Source organism: Colossoma macropomum, unplaced genomic scaffold (assembly GCF_904425465.1).
Source record: "Colossoma macropomum unplaced genomic scaffold, Colossoma_macropomum, whole genome shotgun sequence".
Classification (NCBI taxonomy): Eukaryota; Metazoa; Chordata; class Actinopteri; order Characiformes; family Serrasalmidae; genus Colossoma; species Colossoma macropomum.
Genome location: NW_023494802.1, coordinates 40,734,435 through 40,754,656, shown reverse-complemented (window position 1 = coordinate 40,754,656; position 20,222 = coordinate 40,734,435). Strand labels below are relative to the sequence as shown.

Genomic DNA, 20,222 nt, shown 5'->3' with positions numbered 1-20,222 from the left:
TGTTATCGGTGATGGTGTTGCTAACAGCCCTGGTAGTTACTGTGATGATAAATAGCGCTCTGCACTGAGTTAAAGAGCTCAGTCAGGCTCTTCCTATAGCTGCTTCTCTCTCATCTGTTCTATTAATATTTCATCTAAAGTTCAGAGATTTCTGCTTCAGAAAACAGACAAATCACTGCAGAAGTATAATGCTTAGAGACATACAATACGTTCCTCTTCAATCCCTCTCTCGCTCACTGCCTCTCCGGCTCGTTCTCTCCCCCACTTCTCTCACTCCCTCCTTTTCTTCCACACTTACGCTCTCACTCATTCTCCCACTCCGCTGCTACAAGAAAACATACTTTATCTCCATTTGTCTGCCCCTTTCACTCTCTCTCTCTCTCTTTCTCTCTCAATCCTCATCTCATCCCTGCACCCTCTCCCTCGCTCTCTCTCTCTCTCCCACTCCCTCGCTCTGTCTCTAATCCTCCTCCTAAGGCAGTAGTAGTGTAGAGCTCAGGCCGGCAGTGTTGAATTCCGCAGTGTTTGATGATGGTCTGAGTGCTGAGGAATTGAAGGCCATTAGCTCACACAGCAGCCACAGCCCAATTACACTCATCCCTCTCTTTCACTCGTCCCTCTCCTTCACTCATCCCTCTGCTGCCTTCATATTTTGTATTTAATGCTGGGCTCATTTGTTTCCCGTTCAGACAAGAAGAATCTTCAAATGATCCGTGTGAGATGAGATCTCTCTCAGCTCAGTTCAGTTCAGTTCAGGGCGCTTTATTGTCTCTCTTTCTCTCTCTCTCTCTCTCTCTCTCTCTCTGTCTCTCATTCAATTCAGATCTAAAGGCTGTTGTTGTGAATAGTTCTTGGAATGAGCTTGGAGGTTAATCCAGACAGGCACCGTTCTCAGTTGAGGAAAGAATTGGGTTGATTTCAGACCTTGCAGAAGATGTTACAGGTCAATTGGCATGTCTCCCAGTGTGTGCTGATGGACCTACACGTTATGTAGGCCGTAATCACCCTGAAGCTAAAACAGGACCTAACTAGTTCCTTTCTTACAACATCAGGTCTGTCATGCAATAGTCATGTACCAGTAGTGTGGGCTGAAATACATTTTTGGGTGGGCAAAATTGGTCGATTCAATTTCCGAATGTGCTGTTTGTCCTACAGGCCAGACTACTGCCTATTCCCGACAGCAGTGCAGTCATCAACCAACCTATTCCAACGATTCCAGCCAATAGTGATACAAAACAATAGCAAGGCTGTGTGCACATCAGCTAGAGTGCTGGATTCACATAAACTATTAAATCATCTTTTTTCAGATCATCTTAGGCTGAAGCATCCTGCCACAAAAGACATGGAAAATGTTTATGGACCATTTGTATCTTACCACTGATGACTCGGTGCATTGAAGTTTACCAAGTACCAAATTCACAGACCATTGAGAATGATGTTTGTAAATTTGTTTTTGTTTTTGGAAATGGGTTGAAATGACATACTGTGTCAGGAACAGGGTCTTACTTTTACAGATCCTCAAAGAACATCTTTCGACAACAGCCGGAGATTCAGATTCAAACACTAGCATGCTGGTAAAGAAACGAAGGCTTGAGACAATGGCGGATAGCGACAGTTGAGAAAATAAGGCTTGTGATTGGTTGATTGAACTATATCTGTACATTCACAAACGATGTAGTCAGCATAATGATTTTGATCGGTGTAATACAATGATAGCCCTCAGTAAACAAATCAAATTTGATTACCTTGAAAAACACACCCTAATAAATATTCTGTCTGAATTTGATTGGGTAGGCCTGTGATCAGTCTAGGTGGATCCAAGCTTGCCCAGGCCTATTCGTGATGTCACACACATACAATAAACACAACATACTAGAACATTCTGTGGTAGAACAGTAAAGAGGACTTCTTAGTCTAGAACGTTCTCTTAAACTGTAAGCATTAATAAAAGTCAGGACTGAACAGAAATATGTTTATTTCAACATGTTTTTAGTCAGTTCATGTTAATTTATGTTTAACAGTATTTTTCCAAAGCTTAGCAACTTAGCTCCGGCCACACACGTCATATAACAAGCTCATTTCCTGTTGAAACGAAATAAATATCCAAATATGTCTTTGAATTTGTACTAATGACAACATTAGTTCTCACTGGGGCCCATTCTTTTCACCAAATCAGCTTTTCCCCACATTCAGAGCCAAAATTTTAAACCTATTCTGACAGATATTACAGAGGATTTCATAATATATTACTCATAGCTGGATTTATGTGAGATTATATACGACAAAGACGTTTTATAATTACAGCGCAAGGTATTTTCTTGATTCAACAATAAAACAAAGAGGTTTCAATAATCTGCTCTGTATAAATGTCTTTCTGGATTCACAATGAAATTAACCTTTTGATTCTAACATCATCCAAAGGTTAGTTTTTTTGGTTTCTAACAATATGCAAACATGCATGTTTGAGCAGATAATGTCTCATTTGAATACACAAATGTAACTGGAAGGCCTGTTTACACAGTACTGCAATATAGCCAGCAAAATACAAGCGTATTGTCATTTTACATGCTGAAATAGTTTGAGGAATACTGGCCAAAACTCAATACTTTAGTGACTATTTTTAAAATGAACTATAATCACCTCTAACATTGCTTTTTGAATTGTCGCCATGGTGCATTTTAATCCCCTAAATGTTCTATAAATTAAACAAGAGCGTCCTCCACACAGTTATAATGAACTCTGTCAATAGCTGAAGTGTATCTCCCGCCGCGAGCGAGTGTGTTTGGACTGCAGTGTTTATATGGCAGGTGTTTTTTTTCTCTCTGGCTGTCAGTCTCCATTCAGTCTGATTTGATTTGATTGTGTTCAGCTGCTCTCTCACACACACTGACTCATACACTCTGTCTTTCTCTCACAGTCAATCTCAATTCACTTCTCCTTCACGCTCTCTCACCCTCTCTCTAACCCCATATCTCTCTCTCCCTCTCTGTCTCAAAGAAAACTGCAGGGAAAGTGTTCCACACCTCCAAAAGTTCAGTCTAAGAAGTTGGTTAATCTTTTTCTGAAGTAATCAAACTCATTCAGTGGTGTTGAGGTCTGGACTCTGGGGTGGTCAGTCCATCGTTCAGCTTCTTTGTTTGATGTGTCCGTCTCCTTTTCTCAGTGAGGTTCTTCTTGATCAGCTACACATCCTTTCAGACCCACAGCGCTGAGTCGTCTTCTCACAGTGGAAGGATGGACAGAAACACCTGTGGATGTTTTCAGATCTGAAGCAGCTTGATTTTCTCCTCTCTCTCAGAGATGAAAGCTTTAAGTGCTGTTTATCTGATGGGGGCAGTTTTGGGGTCGACCAGGTCTTCCAGGTGGTTGATAGAAGTCTCTTGCTCTCCTCTAGGTCAGCCTCAGTGATCTGACTGGCTAAACTTCTGAACATAATGTAGATAAATTCTGTGAAGAATTGCTTTGCCTGGTTATGAGCTTTGGTTTAGAAGTGTGATGTGTTACTTTTCTTCTTTTTGCTGTTGCCATGTAGCCTTTAGTTTGGTATAATAGAGGGGGGGGTTCTGTTGCCATTGGCTTACTGACCAGGGGTTTAGACATGGATGTCAGTTAGGCAATATGGTATATGTGTAATATTTAGTATTCGGAATGTAAGCTCCCCGGACAAAACTTAGTCACCTTGCATGTTTATGGTGGTAGTAACTTCCGGCTCCTGCACATGGCACTGCACGAGGATGGTCAGGCTATAAATACCTGCAGGGTGTGTGACGGGATTCATAGATTGAGAAAAGGTGGCACAGTGCAGTGAATGTCTTGTTCGATGTTTGGTAAACAGGTTGCAAAGCAGATGTTAATGATTGGCATAATGGAGTGATTACTTTTGGGCGGCCAAAGGCCACAGTGTGAAGGAAGTAGCTGAATATGCAGGTGTATTGAAGTGTACGGTCATACGGGTTGTCCTGCAGTGGCAAAAATCCCAGCCTACAGGAAATTCTTGTCAGAATTGTCGCAGAAAGACAAAACTGACAGACAGGAATCGCCAGCGTGTTTCACAGTTTGTGGATAAAAATCGCTTCCCTGTGGAGAGTTCTTTCAGAAATTGGTTGTGAAGAACCTACACTGACTTCTAGAAGCAACTTTTGCCTGGAAGAGAAGCAATTTTTATTCACAAGGTGACTAATTTTTTGTCTGGGGAGCTTATTTTGTCATGGATTGCACTGTATTTGAAATGTATTTCAAATATATTACGATCCATAGATAAGATATCCATATATTTATTTATTTTTTTCCATATGGGTTAACAGATTCACCAACGTCAAACAATTCGATTCATTTACAATTCTTTTTTGGAAAATGAAAGTGACTCATGGCATCATGAAATCTCATATTTCATTATGATTTAGTTCAGTTCATCCAATTATTTTGGTTGATTCAAATAATACAATAAATAAGTTAAGCAGCTCACAACAGCATTGAGCTGTTGAACCGAATCAAATTCATCTTCGACTCCCATCATCTTTCCTCTCATCTAACAACCGTTAATGCACCACACCTCGTTCTAAATCTAGCCCCTCCATATCACAATGGCATACACTCTGATGAAGTTCTCTACCTAAGCTTTCACAATTTCTCACAACACTGCTTCAGAATGAGCTCCTGCTGGACAGAGACTTCTGGAGCACTGTGGTTCTCGGCATGTGAGGGTCCCTCAGACACTTGAATACAGTCCACCTAAACAGCTTTCAGTTTAACTTGGACTTCTTGGGGGCCTTCTATCTCCAGGCAGAAGCCATCCAGACCTCCAGGCCAAAGCTCTCCAAGTTCCTTCAATCAGTCTCCCCTCAAACTACCACCTTACTTTGAAGGCACGGTCTGAACTTGCATCCCATGGACCATGCCTGAGACCCCTCCTCCTTCCAGTCTAACACCCTTACAAATTCCCAACTCTACCTTTCATTTCCCATGATGAACATTCCGCAATCTCCACCATCCCGTCTCCTCCTGGTCCCTCAGTCCTCAGAAACTACCACAGTTTAAAAAGAGGTTCTGTCCTCCCATTTCCAAGCAGAAGCTGCACAGAACTCCAGCCCACGTTCTCAGATTCTCTCCCCTCCCTCAATCACAAAATCCCCTCATACTGCCACCACATGCTGCAGACAGTACAAACATGGAAAGATCAAGCTACATACTTAAAAAAGATGGTTCTTTAAGGGTTCTTTACTAAAAAATTGGTTCTATAGAACCATGAACACCCAAAGAACCCTTTGCATAATTTAAGGGTTCTTTGCATCTTGAAAGGATTCTTCAGTTTGATGGAGAAAGTGCCATAGATGGTTCTATATAGATGCTTTTTGAAAAGGGTTCTACATAGCACCAAAATATCATAATGTAAAATTATGTTGCAACAATAAAAGAAAACAGGTTTCTTGAGTGTTTATGGTTCTAAATATAACCATTTTCTTTATTAAGTAACCCTTAAAGAACCATGTTTTTAAGTGTAGCAGAGCAGAGTGATGAAATTGTGTCAGCAGTCTTGTATAACAAAGGAAGAGCAAAGCCCAGTCTGAACATATCAAATCAAATGTTATGGTTTTGAATTATTAAGTGTAGTAAAGGACTTATAATCAGCTTTGGCTGCCATTTTTCAAGTTTGAAAAGGACACTGTGTCAGATCGCACTGATTTCTGGGTATGATCCGCTGCTGATGTTAACACTTATGTTCGCTTGGTCCCTCCGAGGACTCATCTAACAGATGTCACCTCTGCTAGTACAGTAATGGAACGACCTTTAAAGTGGCATCAGGGATCCCCCTGAGGGGAACTGGGGAGCCTAAGTAAACGAGGGCATGTTAACAGTATTAAAGTAGACGGCAAGTCACAGACAGGTACATACAGAGATCATCCATAATCAAAACCAGGAGAACAGAGCTGGAGTCAAAACACAGAAATAGAATCTGGACTCTGGAAAATACGGATTACAAAGTAGGACTTGCCAAACCCATAAAGTCCTACAAGAGCTCCCTCAGACTGTCAGACTCTCAGACACTCAGACACTCAGACTCTCAGAGTCAGACTGTCAGATTCTCAGACTGTCAGACTCTCAGACTGTCAGACTCTCAGACTGTCAGACTGTCAGACACTCAGACTCTCAAACTCTCAGACACTCAGACTGTCAGATTCTCAGACTCTCAAAGTGAGACTCTCAGATTGTCAGACTCTGAGACTGTCAGATTCTCAGACTCTCAGATTGTCAGACTCTGAGACTGTCAGATTCTCAGACTCTCAGATTGTCAGACTCTCAGACTGTCAAACTCTCAGACACTCAAACCCAGCTTATATCATATATATATATATGTATGTATATATATACACTTACATACATACACGTAAGATTACCTATAGTCATATGTATGGATAATGGTAAAAGATCATAAACAAAACAAATGAGTGAATAAACAGTACATAAATAGTAAATTTAAGAGGATAAGTAGTGATAATGTTATAGTGGAGTTCTAAAGAGGTTCCTGAAGATCCTTCCTGAGATGATGTAGAGCTGAGACATATTTGACTGATAGCATCGCCGTCTCAGCTTTTTCTTGAAGAGCAACATAAAGATTATGAGAGTCTGACAGAGAAGAGACGCATTATTCATTTTCCCAACCTGTTAAAGGAACGCTTCTCTGACTGAGTGGTACTTTGGGCAGTGTAATAGAAAATGCCCTGGGATGGACTGGCAACCTGTGGAGGGTGTATCCTGCCTTCCACTCAATGACAGCTGGGATAGGCTCCCAGCACCCCTGACCCACCCTTGACCCAGAAGGATAAGCGCTTTAGAAAATGTGTTTGGTCCTCTGCATCAGACTGCAGTGTGTGCAGGTTCTCTCCTCTCTGGGCTTCCAGGTTCTGTGGCGTCTTCCTCTCTCCACCTCCAGCCTGGGTTCACTGGTCTATACTTTGTGAGGAATTTTCTTTCCTGCACTTTGATGTTTAGATGATGCGCCAGTTTGGTGGTGCGATTTAGGGATCGGAAACACTTTAGTTTTATTTGCTGATTCTATTCATCTGTCTAAATCTCATTGTATTTGAGAGTGAGAGTTTTACCAATTAGTTTGATGCTGTTTGTGGTGGAGGAGGAGGAGGAAGAGGAGGAGGAGGTAAAGGCCCAGTTCTGCTCTGCAGGCATTATTGAAGGTAAATTGTTTTTAGCAAATTCTGATTGTATTTTTTCAATTGGATTTTTATCCCAGTGTCTTAAATCCAGACATAACTTTGGTCTCCATATTACACATCCATATAGCAGAATTGGTTTTATTATTGAATTGGATTGTGTGATACACTACACGGTCAAAAGTATTGGGACACCCCTGCTAATTATTGAGTTTAGATGTTTCAGCTACACTCATTACTAACAGGTGGATCAAATTAAGCACATGGAAGCAACATCAGCAAAAGAATTGTGCATTAGGAGCTTCACAAAATGGGTTTCCATGGCTGAGCAGCTGCACACAAGCCTAAGGTCAGAATGCGCAATGCCAAGCGTCAGACTGAGTGGTGTAAAGCACATCATCACTGGACTCTGGAGCAGTGGAAATCTATTCTGTGGAGTGATGAATCACGGTTCTCTATCTGTCAGTTTGATGGATGAGTCTGGGTTTGGCGAATGCCAGGAGAACGTTACCTGCCTGACTGCACTGTGCCAGCTGTAGAGTTTGGTGGAGGAGGGATGATGATATGGGGCTGTTTTTCAGGGGTTGGTCTAGAACCCTTAGTTCCAGTGAAGGGAGATTTTAATGCTTCAACAGACCAAGACATTTTGGACAACTCTATGCTTCCAACTTTGTGTGAACAGTTTGGGGAAGAACCTTTCCTGTTCCAGCATGACTGAGCCCCAGTGCACAAAGCAGCTCCATAAAGGCCTGACTGGGCCCTCACAGAGCTCTGACCTCAACCCCATCAAACACCTTTGGGATGAACTAGAGCGGAGATTGTGAGCCAGGCCCTCTCGACCAACATTAGTGTCTGACCTCACAAATGCTCTTCTGGATGAATGGACAGAAATTCCTACAGACAAACTCTCAAAATCTTCTAGAAAGCTTCCCAGAAGAGTGGAAGCTGTTAGAGCTGCAAAGGGGGGCCAACTCCATATTAATGCCTATGGATTTAGAATGGGATTCATAAAAGCTCCTGTAGGTGTGATGTGTAGGTGTCCCAATGTATTGCATCATTTGGCAGTTTAACAGACACCATTTGTATCTCTCTCTCTCTCTCTCTCTCTCTCTCTCTCTCTGTATCAGGTATGTGGTCATTCTCTGTATCAGAGTTGGCTCTTCCAGGGGTCGAGGTTGGCCGCCTGTCGGCGACTGATGCTGATCTGGGGGAGAACGCTCGGCTGGACTTCACCATCACAGACGGCGAAGGAGGAGGAACCTTCAACATCACAGCGGTCAACCAGGAGGGCGTCATTCTACTCAACAAGGCCAGCAGAGAAATCACACCAAAATGCACAAACCCCTTCAAAATGTTTTTAGAGGAATGATAATAAATAATAATACAGATAATAAATACGATCATTTTGAAGTCTTGCAGATTTCGTGTAATGACTTCTAAATGTCCACGATACTGGACAGTGAAATCCACTGAAAATGATATAATCCCCAAATGTCTGGAACATCATCTACCATCACTCCTAAATAAAATGTCCAAATGTCCAAATAACTGGAAATTTGAAATACTTGAAATAATCTGAACTTTTCTTTCTTTTAAATTCATCAAAAATTATAAAATATTTCTGCCTTTTATTTCCAGTTTTAAATGAAAAAAATCCCAGATTGTCAGACTGTTGGACCCTACTGTGTGTGTGTGTGTGAGTGTGTGTGTGTGTGAGTGTGTGTGTGTGTGTGTGTGAGTGTGTGTGTGTGAGTGTGTGTGTGTGTGAGTGTGTGTGTGTGTGAGTGTGTGTGTGTGTGTGTGTGTGTGTGTGTGTGAGAGTGTGTGTGTGTGTGTGTGAGAGTGTGTGTGTGTGTGTGTGAGTGTGTGTGTGTGTGTGTGTGTGTGAGTGTGTGTGTGAATGTTTGCATTCTGAAAAAGGTCTGACTGCCCTTTAATGCTGACTTTAGGTTACCTCTGTCAGAGTGAAATGAGATATTATCTGAATCCCAGAGAGAGAGAGAGAGAGAGAGAGAGAGAGAGAGACAGAAGAGTGAGACAGAAGAGAGAGTGAAAAAGGGAGAGAGGCAGACAGTGGAGAGAGACAGAGAGAGAGAAATAAGAAAAAGAGAAAGAAGAAGAAAGAGGAGATAGAGAGAGAGACAGAAGAGTGAGACAGGAGAGTGAGACAGGAGAGAGAGAGTGAAAGAGGGAAAGGAGAATAATTAAACAACCGAAATCAAAAGCCTTAGACCCAGAGAAGCCTGCAGCCCTGACAGCATCAAGACAGGTGAGGTAGAGACGGAGGAGAGAGTGTGTGGTCACTGCAGGACAAGTGAGGTAAAGACAGGAGAAAGTGTGTGGTCACTGCAGGACAGGTGAGGTAGAGACAGGAGAAAGTGTGTGGTCACTGCAGGACAGGTGAGGTAGAGACAGGAGAAAGTGTGTGGTCACTGCAGGACAGGTGAGGTAGAGACAGATGTGTGCTTCCTACAGAACTGTCCAGAATTCATTTCTATCAGAAATAAATATTTGAATCAATTTGAAAAACAGATAAACAGCTTCAGGACGCTGGGAGATCAGTTATTGATTATATTAGGAGAGGGTCCATCAGCGCCCACTGCAGCCAGATATGTGTACGAGCATCCTTCGCTCCAGGACAGTGAGTGACCACCACACCACAACCTTTTCTTTTACTCTTTTATATATGAATATATGTAATATAGATGTGTTTTTTTTTCTTTTTTCCTTTCTGAATTACATAAATATATTTGATAATTAACTCATTAACTTTTCTCTTGTTCAGTACTGCATGCGCATATCAAATACGTTTTGTTTTGTTTGAATTATATATTTTTCTCTCCTTTCGTGTTTTTGTCTTCTAATAAATGGATAATTGTTGTAGTGCTTTGACAACAAATGTACATTTGTCACGTCAATAAAGCAAACTTGAAATTAAACTTGAAAAGAGAGAACAGAAAGAACAGAAAGAAAGAAAGAAAGAAAAAAGACAGAGAAGAAGAAAAAGTGAGAGAGAAAGAGAGACAGAAGGAGAGAGAAAGAAAGAGAGAGAGTGAAATATTAAAATAAGTTTTATCACAATTCAATCTTAAAGTGAGAAAAGAAACACAAACAAAAAGAGAGAGAGAGAAAGAAATATGCAGAGAGAGAGAGAGAGAGAGAGAGTGAGAGAGAGAGAGAGGCGGGAAGTGGGAGACTGATGAATGAGAATGGAAAGATTAGATACAGATGAATAGGTTTAATTTATTGAATATGAATTGGTTTGCTGATGTAAATTGCGGTGAGCGTGCGGCGCTGAGCGTGCGGCGGTGAGCGTGCGGCGGTGAGAGAGGGCCGTGGTTGACCCGCCGCCTCCTGAGAGCCTTCAGGCAACTTCCATTTATTTAAAACATCAGCTTTTACTCCCACGGAAAACGTAGCGCTCGCATAAAAGGACCTAATGTGGCCATAACTCGCTCGGAACTAATTGAAAAAGTGGGAGCGATTCCACCTTTCAGCTGTCCGGAAATAATCAGGAGAGCAGGAGAAACGAGGAGCGAGCTGTTTTTCCGCCCTGATAAAGCGCCGGCAGAGAGAGCTGAGAGTTAAAGAGTTTGGCGGGAGGTATCAGACGGCAGAGGCAGAGTTAGTGATAAGAAGTAAACACAGAGCGACTGATAAGAGGAAGGAAGAGGAGAAGGAGAGAGCGAAGGTTCCAGAGATGAAGGGAACCTGTCGGAGAGAGCGAGAGAGAGCGAGAGAGAATGGCAGGCTGAGAGAGAGCAGATGAAAGAAAGGAGCGGCTGAATGCGAGCGGCGGAGAGAACAAATGCAGGGAAAGAAAGCAGGAGCGTAAGAGACGGAGAGACTTGGGATAGAATGATAGACAGAGAGAGAGAGAGAGAGAGAGAGAGAATGAAGGGAGACTCTGATTAGCATTTGGTGCTAGTCAGAGTGACAGAAACTTCCATTAGCATGTTAGCGTGGAGTCGTTCTGTCTGCCAGTCTTACTGACTCCATTACTTACTGCTACAGTACAGCCTCTATAACCTGCAGATTCAGTGCTGTTATTACTGTAAATGACGTTAATGTGCTTCGTTATGGATGGTTTTCCTTCCCTAAAGCGCTCGTTAGTTTGGTGGAACGTGAAAAGTGCACGATTTTCCACTTTGACCCCAAAATGTAGTCGATCAGTGAAGACATGTTTGGTGTCTGAAGTTGTTCTTTACACTTTGGATAGACCTACATGGCTGATGTAGCTGGAACCTTAATCAGCACACATTCTTAAAAGAGGTGGTTCTTCAGTAAAGACACATGGAACCATAAACACTCAAAGAACCATTTGCCTGCTTTTCATGGCGGAATGGTGCTTCAGATTGTTGTGTTGTACATGGTTCTGTATAGCACCAAAAATGGTTCTGCTACTGTTATGATGTCAAATATTTGGTGCTGTATAGAACCATTTTCAAAAGGGTTCTCTGTACAACCATATACAGCACATTCTCCATCAAGCTGAAGAACCATTTCACCACGCAAAGCAGGCAAATGGTTCTTTGAGTGTTCATGGTTCTGTGTAACCATTGTCTTTACTAAAGAACCACTGAAGAACCATCTTTTTTTAAGAGTGTAGTTCAAGTATTGTAGAAACTGTGCGCTTGCATCTTATTTTTGGCTGAACTATTGAGTGACTGTGCTTCATCTACATTTGCGCCCCCAGGTGGTGGATTATGAGCGGCGCAGCTCCTACACTCTCACAGTGGAAGTGCAGAATCCCTCGGTGGACCCTCGCTTTCTCCGCCGTGGGCCGTTTAAAGACCGAGCGACGGTCCGGATCACCGTCCTCAACGCTGACGAACCACCTCGGTTCTCACGCTCGCGATACAGGCTGGACGTGTCTGAAAACTGCCCGCCAGCGTGTGCTGTGGGACGGGTCGCTGCCGTGGACCCAGACACAGGCCTCAGCAACAATATAAAGTATGAAGGCTCTCTCACTTGCACATACACATACTTTTACTAAAGAAATAAACCACTCGGGGCCATGAATTACAGTCATTTTAGTCACCACTAAGGGCTGTTGTTAGGCATGACACACAGCAGGAAATATAATATGATTCAATACACAAATGTTCAATTCATATTTAATACTTTTTGCTACTGTTTAGTAAATAGTTCACTGCTATACAGCACAATACTAATGAGGGAGGAGGAAGCCTTTTTGTTCACAGCCAATTCTTTCTTTTTAGTAAGTGAAAGGGACTGAAGATGCAAACTAATCCCCTCTGCAACCATATGGGATATTCATTGTCATATTTTGTGCTTCACAATGCATAATGTTTTCAAAAGGAGACAGGTCTGGACTGCAGACAGGTCAGTCTAGTCTGTTGTAACACTAGTGGAATGTTTCCTGGTGTTGTCACACTGAAATATGCAAGGACATCCCTGAAAAGAACGGCGTCTAAATGCGGCATATGTTGCTCCAGAATGTCAGTGATAATTGTGCTTTCACAGATGTGCAGGTTACCCACATATACCCCCCTAAACCATGACAGACACTGGCTTTTCAACTTTATGCTGGCAACAATCTGAATGGCCCAAAGAACACAATGTCCATTATTTCCAAAAACAATCTGTGCATCAGTCCATTTTCAGATGAGACAGAGCCCAGAGAAGGCGGCAGCGTTTCTGGACGTTATGAGATATGACCTCCACTGTGCATAGTACAGTCTTAACTTGCGTTTGTGGATTCAGTGATGAACAGTTCGTAGAAGTCCGATCTCCATCACAGATTGCTGGTTGCTAATGCATTGCCATTTGAGGGGTCAAAGGTCACGAGTGTAGTTTTAGGTCTTTTTCTTTATGCACAGAGATTTATTCAGATTCTCTGAATCTTTTCATGATGTTATGCACTGTAGAGGGTGAAATACCTAAAATCCTTCAAAGTGGTCAGTGATGAATGTTATTCTTAAACAGCTGGATTTTTTGCTGATGCTTTTTTGGCACAGTAACGAGCCTCGACCCATCCTCACTCAGGTCTATCCTGGATGCTCCTTGTATATTCAGGTGTGATTGTATGACTTGTTTACAATGTTTTGCAGGCAACAGTTTCACAATGATCACATGTTTACAAAAAACAGTGAAGAAATAAGATTAAACATTAAATATCTTGTCTTTGTACTTTTTTTTTGTTTAAATTCAGGTCAAATTAGATTTACAAATCACTGCTTTCTGTTTTTATTTGCATTTTACATACTGTCCCAAATTATTTTGAGGTTTCTATATTCAGATCCACACATGCTCACACACACAAACCCAGTCACGCTTGTGTACACCGATGCTTATATAAGACCAAGGAGTTGATCCACTTTGCTGGTTTGTGTGTTTTGCCACTTTCTACAATCCTATTTTCTTAATGTTTGAGTTTTTGTCCCAGCCTTATTTTACTATTCTGTTATTCTGAGTCGATGACTTTGATTTTCACAGAATTTTAATCCAGACAAACGCTGAGTGAAGCTCACACCTTCTTTCCTGTGTATTTTTTGATGTGTTCTGATGTTTTTTTTTCCTCTAAATAGTGTTATTATTGTCCATAAACTGTTAATCACATGGATATACATGGATCCATAAATATGTGCACTATTATTACTGCTATTATTGTTATTTTAGCTACCACAGCACATTAGAGTTCAAATTAAATACTGAATATGGGCTCAAAGTGCAGACTTTCAGCTTTCATTTTAAGATTTTCACATCCGAATCAATTAAACAGTAAATTACAACCATCGTCACACAATGTCCCCCATTTATAGGAGCTCAAAATCAATTGGAAAAACTAATGTAATTATTAATTAAGCTGTCATATGTAATACTTGGATGTTGTCAGTATATTCCAATATATAAATAGACTTATTTTAATGTATTTTTGATGTGTGACATTTTTTTTTATTTTTGTGTGAATGGGTCACCATTTGTCAGCCTGTGGTCCGGTTTCAGTTTGACCAATCAATGAACGCGTTTACATGCACTTAATATTCTGATAACTGCAGAAAATCAGATTTTGTCAGTAATCCGATCAACACGTTTACATGCACTTGAGTAATCAGATAATGGGGAAACTCCAACTCTACGTGAGTCAGACAGTAATCAGATTTCTGCTTTGTAACCAGCCGAAATAAACTCACAGAAGACGCGACATAAACGTGATGTAAAACTCAAACTTCATACTGCAGCTTTTTTTTTAAACATTGCGCCACTTTACCTGAAAATATGAACAAAGATCGTCTAGAAGACGAAGAATATTTAAATCCCTTATTTCATCAAGCATGTAGTCGGTTTGAGTGTTGCTCCAAAAGTGTTTTGCTGCGTCTGACGGTGACGCTGCTCGCTTATCTCCGGTACCGCCGTCTGTTTTCGCACATGCTCAGACTGAGAAATGCGAAAGAAATCAGAGTAAGAGTTCACAGCACTGAGAAATCTGATTACTGAGCTAAAATCCAGCCTCTTTATCAGATTTCTTATTCGGATTTCTAGACCTTACTCCAATCTAAGAAATCAGAGTGTGCTGTTTACGTCACCATTTGAATAATCAGATAAATGCAGAAATCTGATTTTGATTGGATTATGGAGTGCATTTAAAAGAACCCAATGATTTTCAGTACAATAAGCTTTTAGATAAGCTGTTTGGTTTGGCTAAATAATTTCTATTTTCTGTTCTCCTTCTTCTTATTATAATGATGGTTATTATTATTGGCATGTTGATTTATATTTGGTTTGCTTCATGTTTGTCTTATTTTTTTCTTATTTGTTCTTTATTATTTACAGCTTGTTCAGCTCTGATTGTTTTAAATGTGCCTTACAAATAGGATTTGTTTACTCGTTATTTACTGAGTGTAAACACACTCTGATACTCACAAACAAATCCTGATTATATGATTAGATAACAAGCTCGTCTTATTTATGCCTTCATTTCTCTGTCATCCCTTATTTCTAATGATGACTCACTCTGTGTGCCTGTCTCCTTTAATCCATCTACCCCTCCATCTCTCTCTCTCTCTCTCTCTCTCTCTCTCTCTCTCTCTCTCTCTCTCTCTCTCTCTCTCTCCCTCTCCCTCATTTCCCCTCTCTCTATCTCTCTCTCTCCCTCTCCCTCATTTTCCCTCTCTTTCTATCTCTCTCTCCCCCTCTCTCTGACCTCCATCTCTCTCTCTCTCTTTCTCTCTCTCCTCTTTCTCTCTCTCTCTCTCTGATCTCCTCTCTCTCTCTCTCTCTCTCTCTCTCTCTCCCCCTCTCTCTCTGACCCCCTCTTGCTTAGGTACTCTATTGACCCCGAGTCAGACCCCGAGGCTTTGTTCCGTATCGCCCCTGACAGCGGCCTCATCACCACGGTGAAGGAGCTGGACCGCGAGCACGAGCAGTGGCACAACATCACTGTCATCGCCACTCAGAGAGGTACCACACTCTCCGGCTCTTAAAGGGCCAGAAGTTGATTTTTTACCGAACTTTCACTTTTATGGGCTTTTTTTATTTATTTTTTTCAAAGCACCTCTTCAAAGCTGCAGAGCGTTACTGCTACCCAGAGAGGCTGTTCAGGGACCGGCATGTTCCTGACGTTGGATATTTTAAAGGTGCAGAGCGTTATTCCCAACCCCTCAGAGCTTCAGCACAAACAGATACTGTTACAGGCCCAGCATCTAGCTCTTATTAGCAGTGCATTATTAGCAATACATTAAACAAAACCATTAGAACTTATTAGCAATACATTAAAGAAAACTCCTCTGTATCAACAGTTCAGGTTCAGTGCAGCTTCTCAGTCCTACAAATGAGCTTCTTTGTCACGGATTCTGCAGAAAACACTTCCCAGCCTTTGAATCAGGATCTGAAGGTCGTTCGAGCTTCAAGCCTGGACCTGCTTTAATTCTTTGGTTGTGCTAAATTCACTCATTTCAGGAGAAGAACTCTCAGGAGAGCCGCGTAAATCTGACGGCAGCTTTTGCTCACATGAATAAAATTATTCCGGTAACAAACAGTTTAATTTCGTGAAGTCAGCGCGAGGCTTCTGTCAAGAACGAGAAGTTTGTGGAGCAACGTTGGAGAAACATCAGAAGACACTTCAGTCCCCGGCGCGCCTTTGAAATCCGAGAGCTTGATATTTCTTGTGTTTACTGATGGGAGACGGCACGAGCTCCAGCTCAGTCTTCGCGTCTTTCTGATGACAGCGCTGCGTCTTTGTTTGTGTCTTCAGATCGGATTATCTAACAAATTTAGACGGCTTTGATTTAAAGGAGAGACCAGCGGCGTAAACAAGCTGTGAATTCCCATGCAAGCAACACCTTGAACACCACGCGGTGCTCTTTAATTCATGTTGTGTGTGTTGCCATTCGAGACCTGGACATCAGCCACGGGTCTGTAGTGTTGTTTTCATGGATTCACAAAAGAAATATGAGAAATAGCGTCTGCAGAAATGTGTTCTGTTTCTTTCTTAACTTCAGGCTTTTGATAAATTCAGTTAAAAATTGTTCATTTTTTAAAGTTTAGAATTTTCTATTTTTTTTTTGTCATCAGAAACAGTTTACTAGTTTATATGCTTTAAAAAATGAACTGTTTTAATGAAAATCTTTAATAAAATCACACGGCCAGCCAAATGAGGAAGCCGAGAGGCTGCTGCGCAAAGTCCCGCCCCCTTTAAGTTTGATTGGGATCTCTCATTCGTCGAAAGGAGACAGCGAAAAGTGACACTTCGATCCACCTATAAGGTGAAAGATAGGTAAAAAGCAGCAAATGAGACGAGAGAGAGGAGAGAGAGAGAGAGAGAGAGAGAGACATGCACACAGTGATCACATGTAACACTGTGGTTTAATTCCTGCTTTGTGTTTGTTGTTATAAACGTTGTTTGGTGAAGTTCCTCACAGTGAGCCTGATGACCACGACTGCCGTGTTATTTCAGCAGAGAATAATGTATTTGTGGATAGACTGTGTCAGATATTGGATGTCAGTTCGCCTTGACAGAACTGCAGGCGGGAGCGGGACAAAATGTTTCGGTTGTGGGCAGAAGCGGGACAAATGATTATGATTTTCTGCGGGAGTGGGATGAAATCTTGCAGGAGCGGGACTAAAAAAACAGCTTTTTCAGATCTTTAAGAAATTTTAAGATCTAATCAAAATGTGTCGTGTGCTGCTGTGGTCGATACGCTGCACAGCAAATAACAACATAATGCTAGAAAAGTTAATTGAACCGCTGTTGTTGCTAAGGTGCTGCTAAATGATTACTATGGTATTTTAGGTGGTTGTTAAAATGTTGACAGCCGATTCCAAAGGGTATCCCAGGATCCCAGTTGGTTGCTATGTACTTGCAATGGTATCCCAAGTGGTTGCTAGGGTTTTGCTAGGCAGTTGCCATGGTCTTCCAGATAGTTGCTAGGGGGTTGCTACATTATTGCTATGGTATCCCACATGATTCATGGACTGTTATGCACAAACTTCCCCATCAGACTGAACTTTTTGGAGTGTCGAGGATACGTCGATATCAGGTCTGCAGGACGAGTAGGGCGGACAAAAACAGAACAAGAATAATAATAATAATAATAATATGAAGAATGTAAATCTAATAATAGTAGTGTGGTGTAGTGCAGCAATCTCATAAGTCAATTTAGTGTTCACCTTAAGATCCTCTTTTCTTCTGAAAGCTTTTGTGAGTCCTGCCCTGATCTCCCCCTCCGGTATCCTCATCCAAACCTGAGAGCTGGAGTGTGTGGAGGCTCCGCGTCTTATATAAGCGTGTGATCAGGACGTCAGATGAAAGGGAGCTGATGAGGGAGTGTAGGTCCCCTTCTGCGTGTGATGTAACGTTACGGTCCAGAACCTTCAAAGAGAGCAGATGCTGCCGCGTTCGGGGTCAGTGAAGTTCAGCTTCTGTGCATCAGCGCGCTGAAAGATTCAGCTCTTCCGCTTCAGTGCTGCTCTTAAAGACTCAATACGTTCTAATTATTGACTAATTAACGTTTATGTGACTCTTTTGTCAATGTATAAATAAAAATAATCTATAAAATTAAGTAAAACTAACCCAGGGATTGAAAGAGATGAAAGCTTTAAGTGCTGTTTATGTGATGGGGGCAGTTTTAGGGGTCTACCAGGTCTTCCAGGTGGTTGTTAGGAGCTCCCGTTTTCTCTGGAGCTTTTATTTTGATGAACTCCAGTTTTAGAAGCTCCTGCTTTTTTTCTTTTGATTTTGTCCTTCATTACGTAAGTGGGTTATATCGGATCATATCTGATCTCCTCAGAAACGTCTCCTGAAATATCTAATATACTTAAAGGCTGCGTGACTAGAAGAAAATGGCCTCTGATTTTTGCACAGTAATGTGTTTCGCCCAGCTCCTCCCCTTTTGGTGTAAACTGACCGGTCCTAATCTTGGGTAAAGCTCATTAAAGCACTGCCCTCACAGCAAAGCTGATGTGGTTTGACCCTCCCGAACAGCTTTAATAAAGCTATGTTTCATACGGAGCCCTGCTGGTGACATCCTGTGTAAATAAAAACAACTCGTGGCCACGACCTAGTAAGGTGTGGGAACGAGATAAGTAAGTCATGGCCGCAACTTAGTAAGATGTGCGAATGAGATAACTGACCACAGCTTAATAAGGCATGATCTTGTTCCCATGCCTTACTAAGTCATGACCATGACTTAATTATCTTGTTCTCATGCCTTACTAAGTTGTGGTCACGACTTAATTATCACATTCCCACACCTAAATAAGTCATGGCCAAGCTATAGGATCTCATTCCAACAGTTTAATACAGTGTACCCACGTGTTGTTTTTAATATTTATTATAATACGCTGTGTTAACGTGTGGGAACGAGATCCTAATACGTAGCTACAGCTTAGTGAGGTGTGGGACTGAGCCTTGACCACAACTTAATAAGGCTTAATCTCGTTCCCACACCTTACTAAGTCATGGCTACAACTTAATTATCTTGTTCCCATGCCTTACGAATGTGTGGCCACTAGTTAATGATCTCGTTCCCATGCCTTGCTAAGTCATGACCACATTATTTTTATTTATACGGGATGTCACCAGCAGAGCTCCATAGTGTCTTCATAAGTTGTGGCTGTGGCTTAATTATCTTGTTCCCACACCTTACTAAGTTGTGGCCACGCATTAGGATCTCGTTCTCACGTGTTAATACAGTGTGGCCACGCGTTATCTTTATTATGTATTATAATACACTATGTTAACATATGAGAACGAGATCCTAATGCATGCCCCTGACTAAGAAAGGTGTGGGAACAAGATAAGTAAGTCACAGCCGTGACTTAGTAAGGCGTGGGAATGAGATCATGCCTTATTAAGCAGTGATCAAGGCTTAATTATCTCATTCACACACTTTACTAAACTGTAGCCACGTATTAGGATTTCGTTTCCCCACCTTACTAAATCATGGCCACGACTAAATTATCTTGTGGCCACCCGTTATTTTTATTTATATGGGATTTCATTTATATGTCACCAGCACGACTCTGTCGTTTCAAGAAAGCTCTGGACTGAGGGGTGTCAATCAAGCATGCTTATTAGAATATTAGGACCACGCCCACTCAGAAAGGTCTGATCAGTGAGTTCAGTGGTTTTTAGCAGGTTTATCATATTTCTGTCCTGTGTTTTCATCCAAACTTGGCCCAAGTTTAATATCGTACAAACATTTTTAATATTTTACTCAGTTCCCCAGAACTTTGAGGTCTAAAGAGTAAACACAGCTAATCAGATCTTTTTCCATTCTGTTTTAAGCCACCCTCATGTTTCTGCCAACACTCGTTTCGGGAAAGACTTCTATGTTACTAATGCATTTAAAACCGTGAATTCAATAATGTGGAGAACCAAATCAGTTTTTTTTTCTGCTGTGCTGCAAAACCTCGAGGTTGTTTTGCAGCCAGAAATGTGTGAAATAAACACGTACCAACACCAGCTTTGACCTCGAAGGCCTGTTTCATGCGACAATGTTCAGATTGTAATGAAAAAAAAATCATTTCATGCAGAATAACTCAATAGAAAACAGCGCGCCGGCCCAAAAGGCTCCGGAGTTATCCGTCCGT

General features: G+C 41.6%; 1 protein-coding gene across 1 annotated transcript in view; it reads left to right on the top strand.

The window, feature by feature from the left end:
* The window catches only part of LOC118822936 (cadherin-24), a 107,001-nt gene that overhangs the window by 49,939 nt on the left and 36,840 nt on the right, over positions 1–20,222 (top strand). The window contains 3 exon segments of the mRNA XM_036592262.1: positions 8,294–8,475; positions 11,863–12,119; positions 15,454–15,590. Coding sequence (XP_036448155.1) covers positions 8,294–8,475; positions 11,863–12,119; positions 15,454–15,590 — 576 coding nt within the window.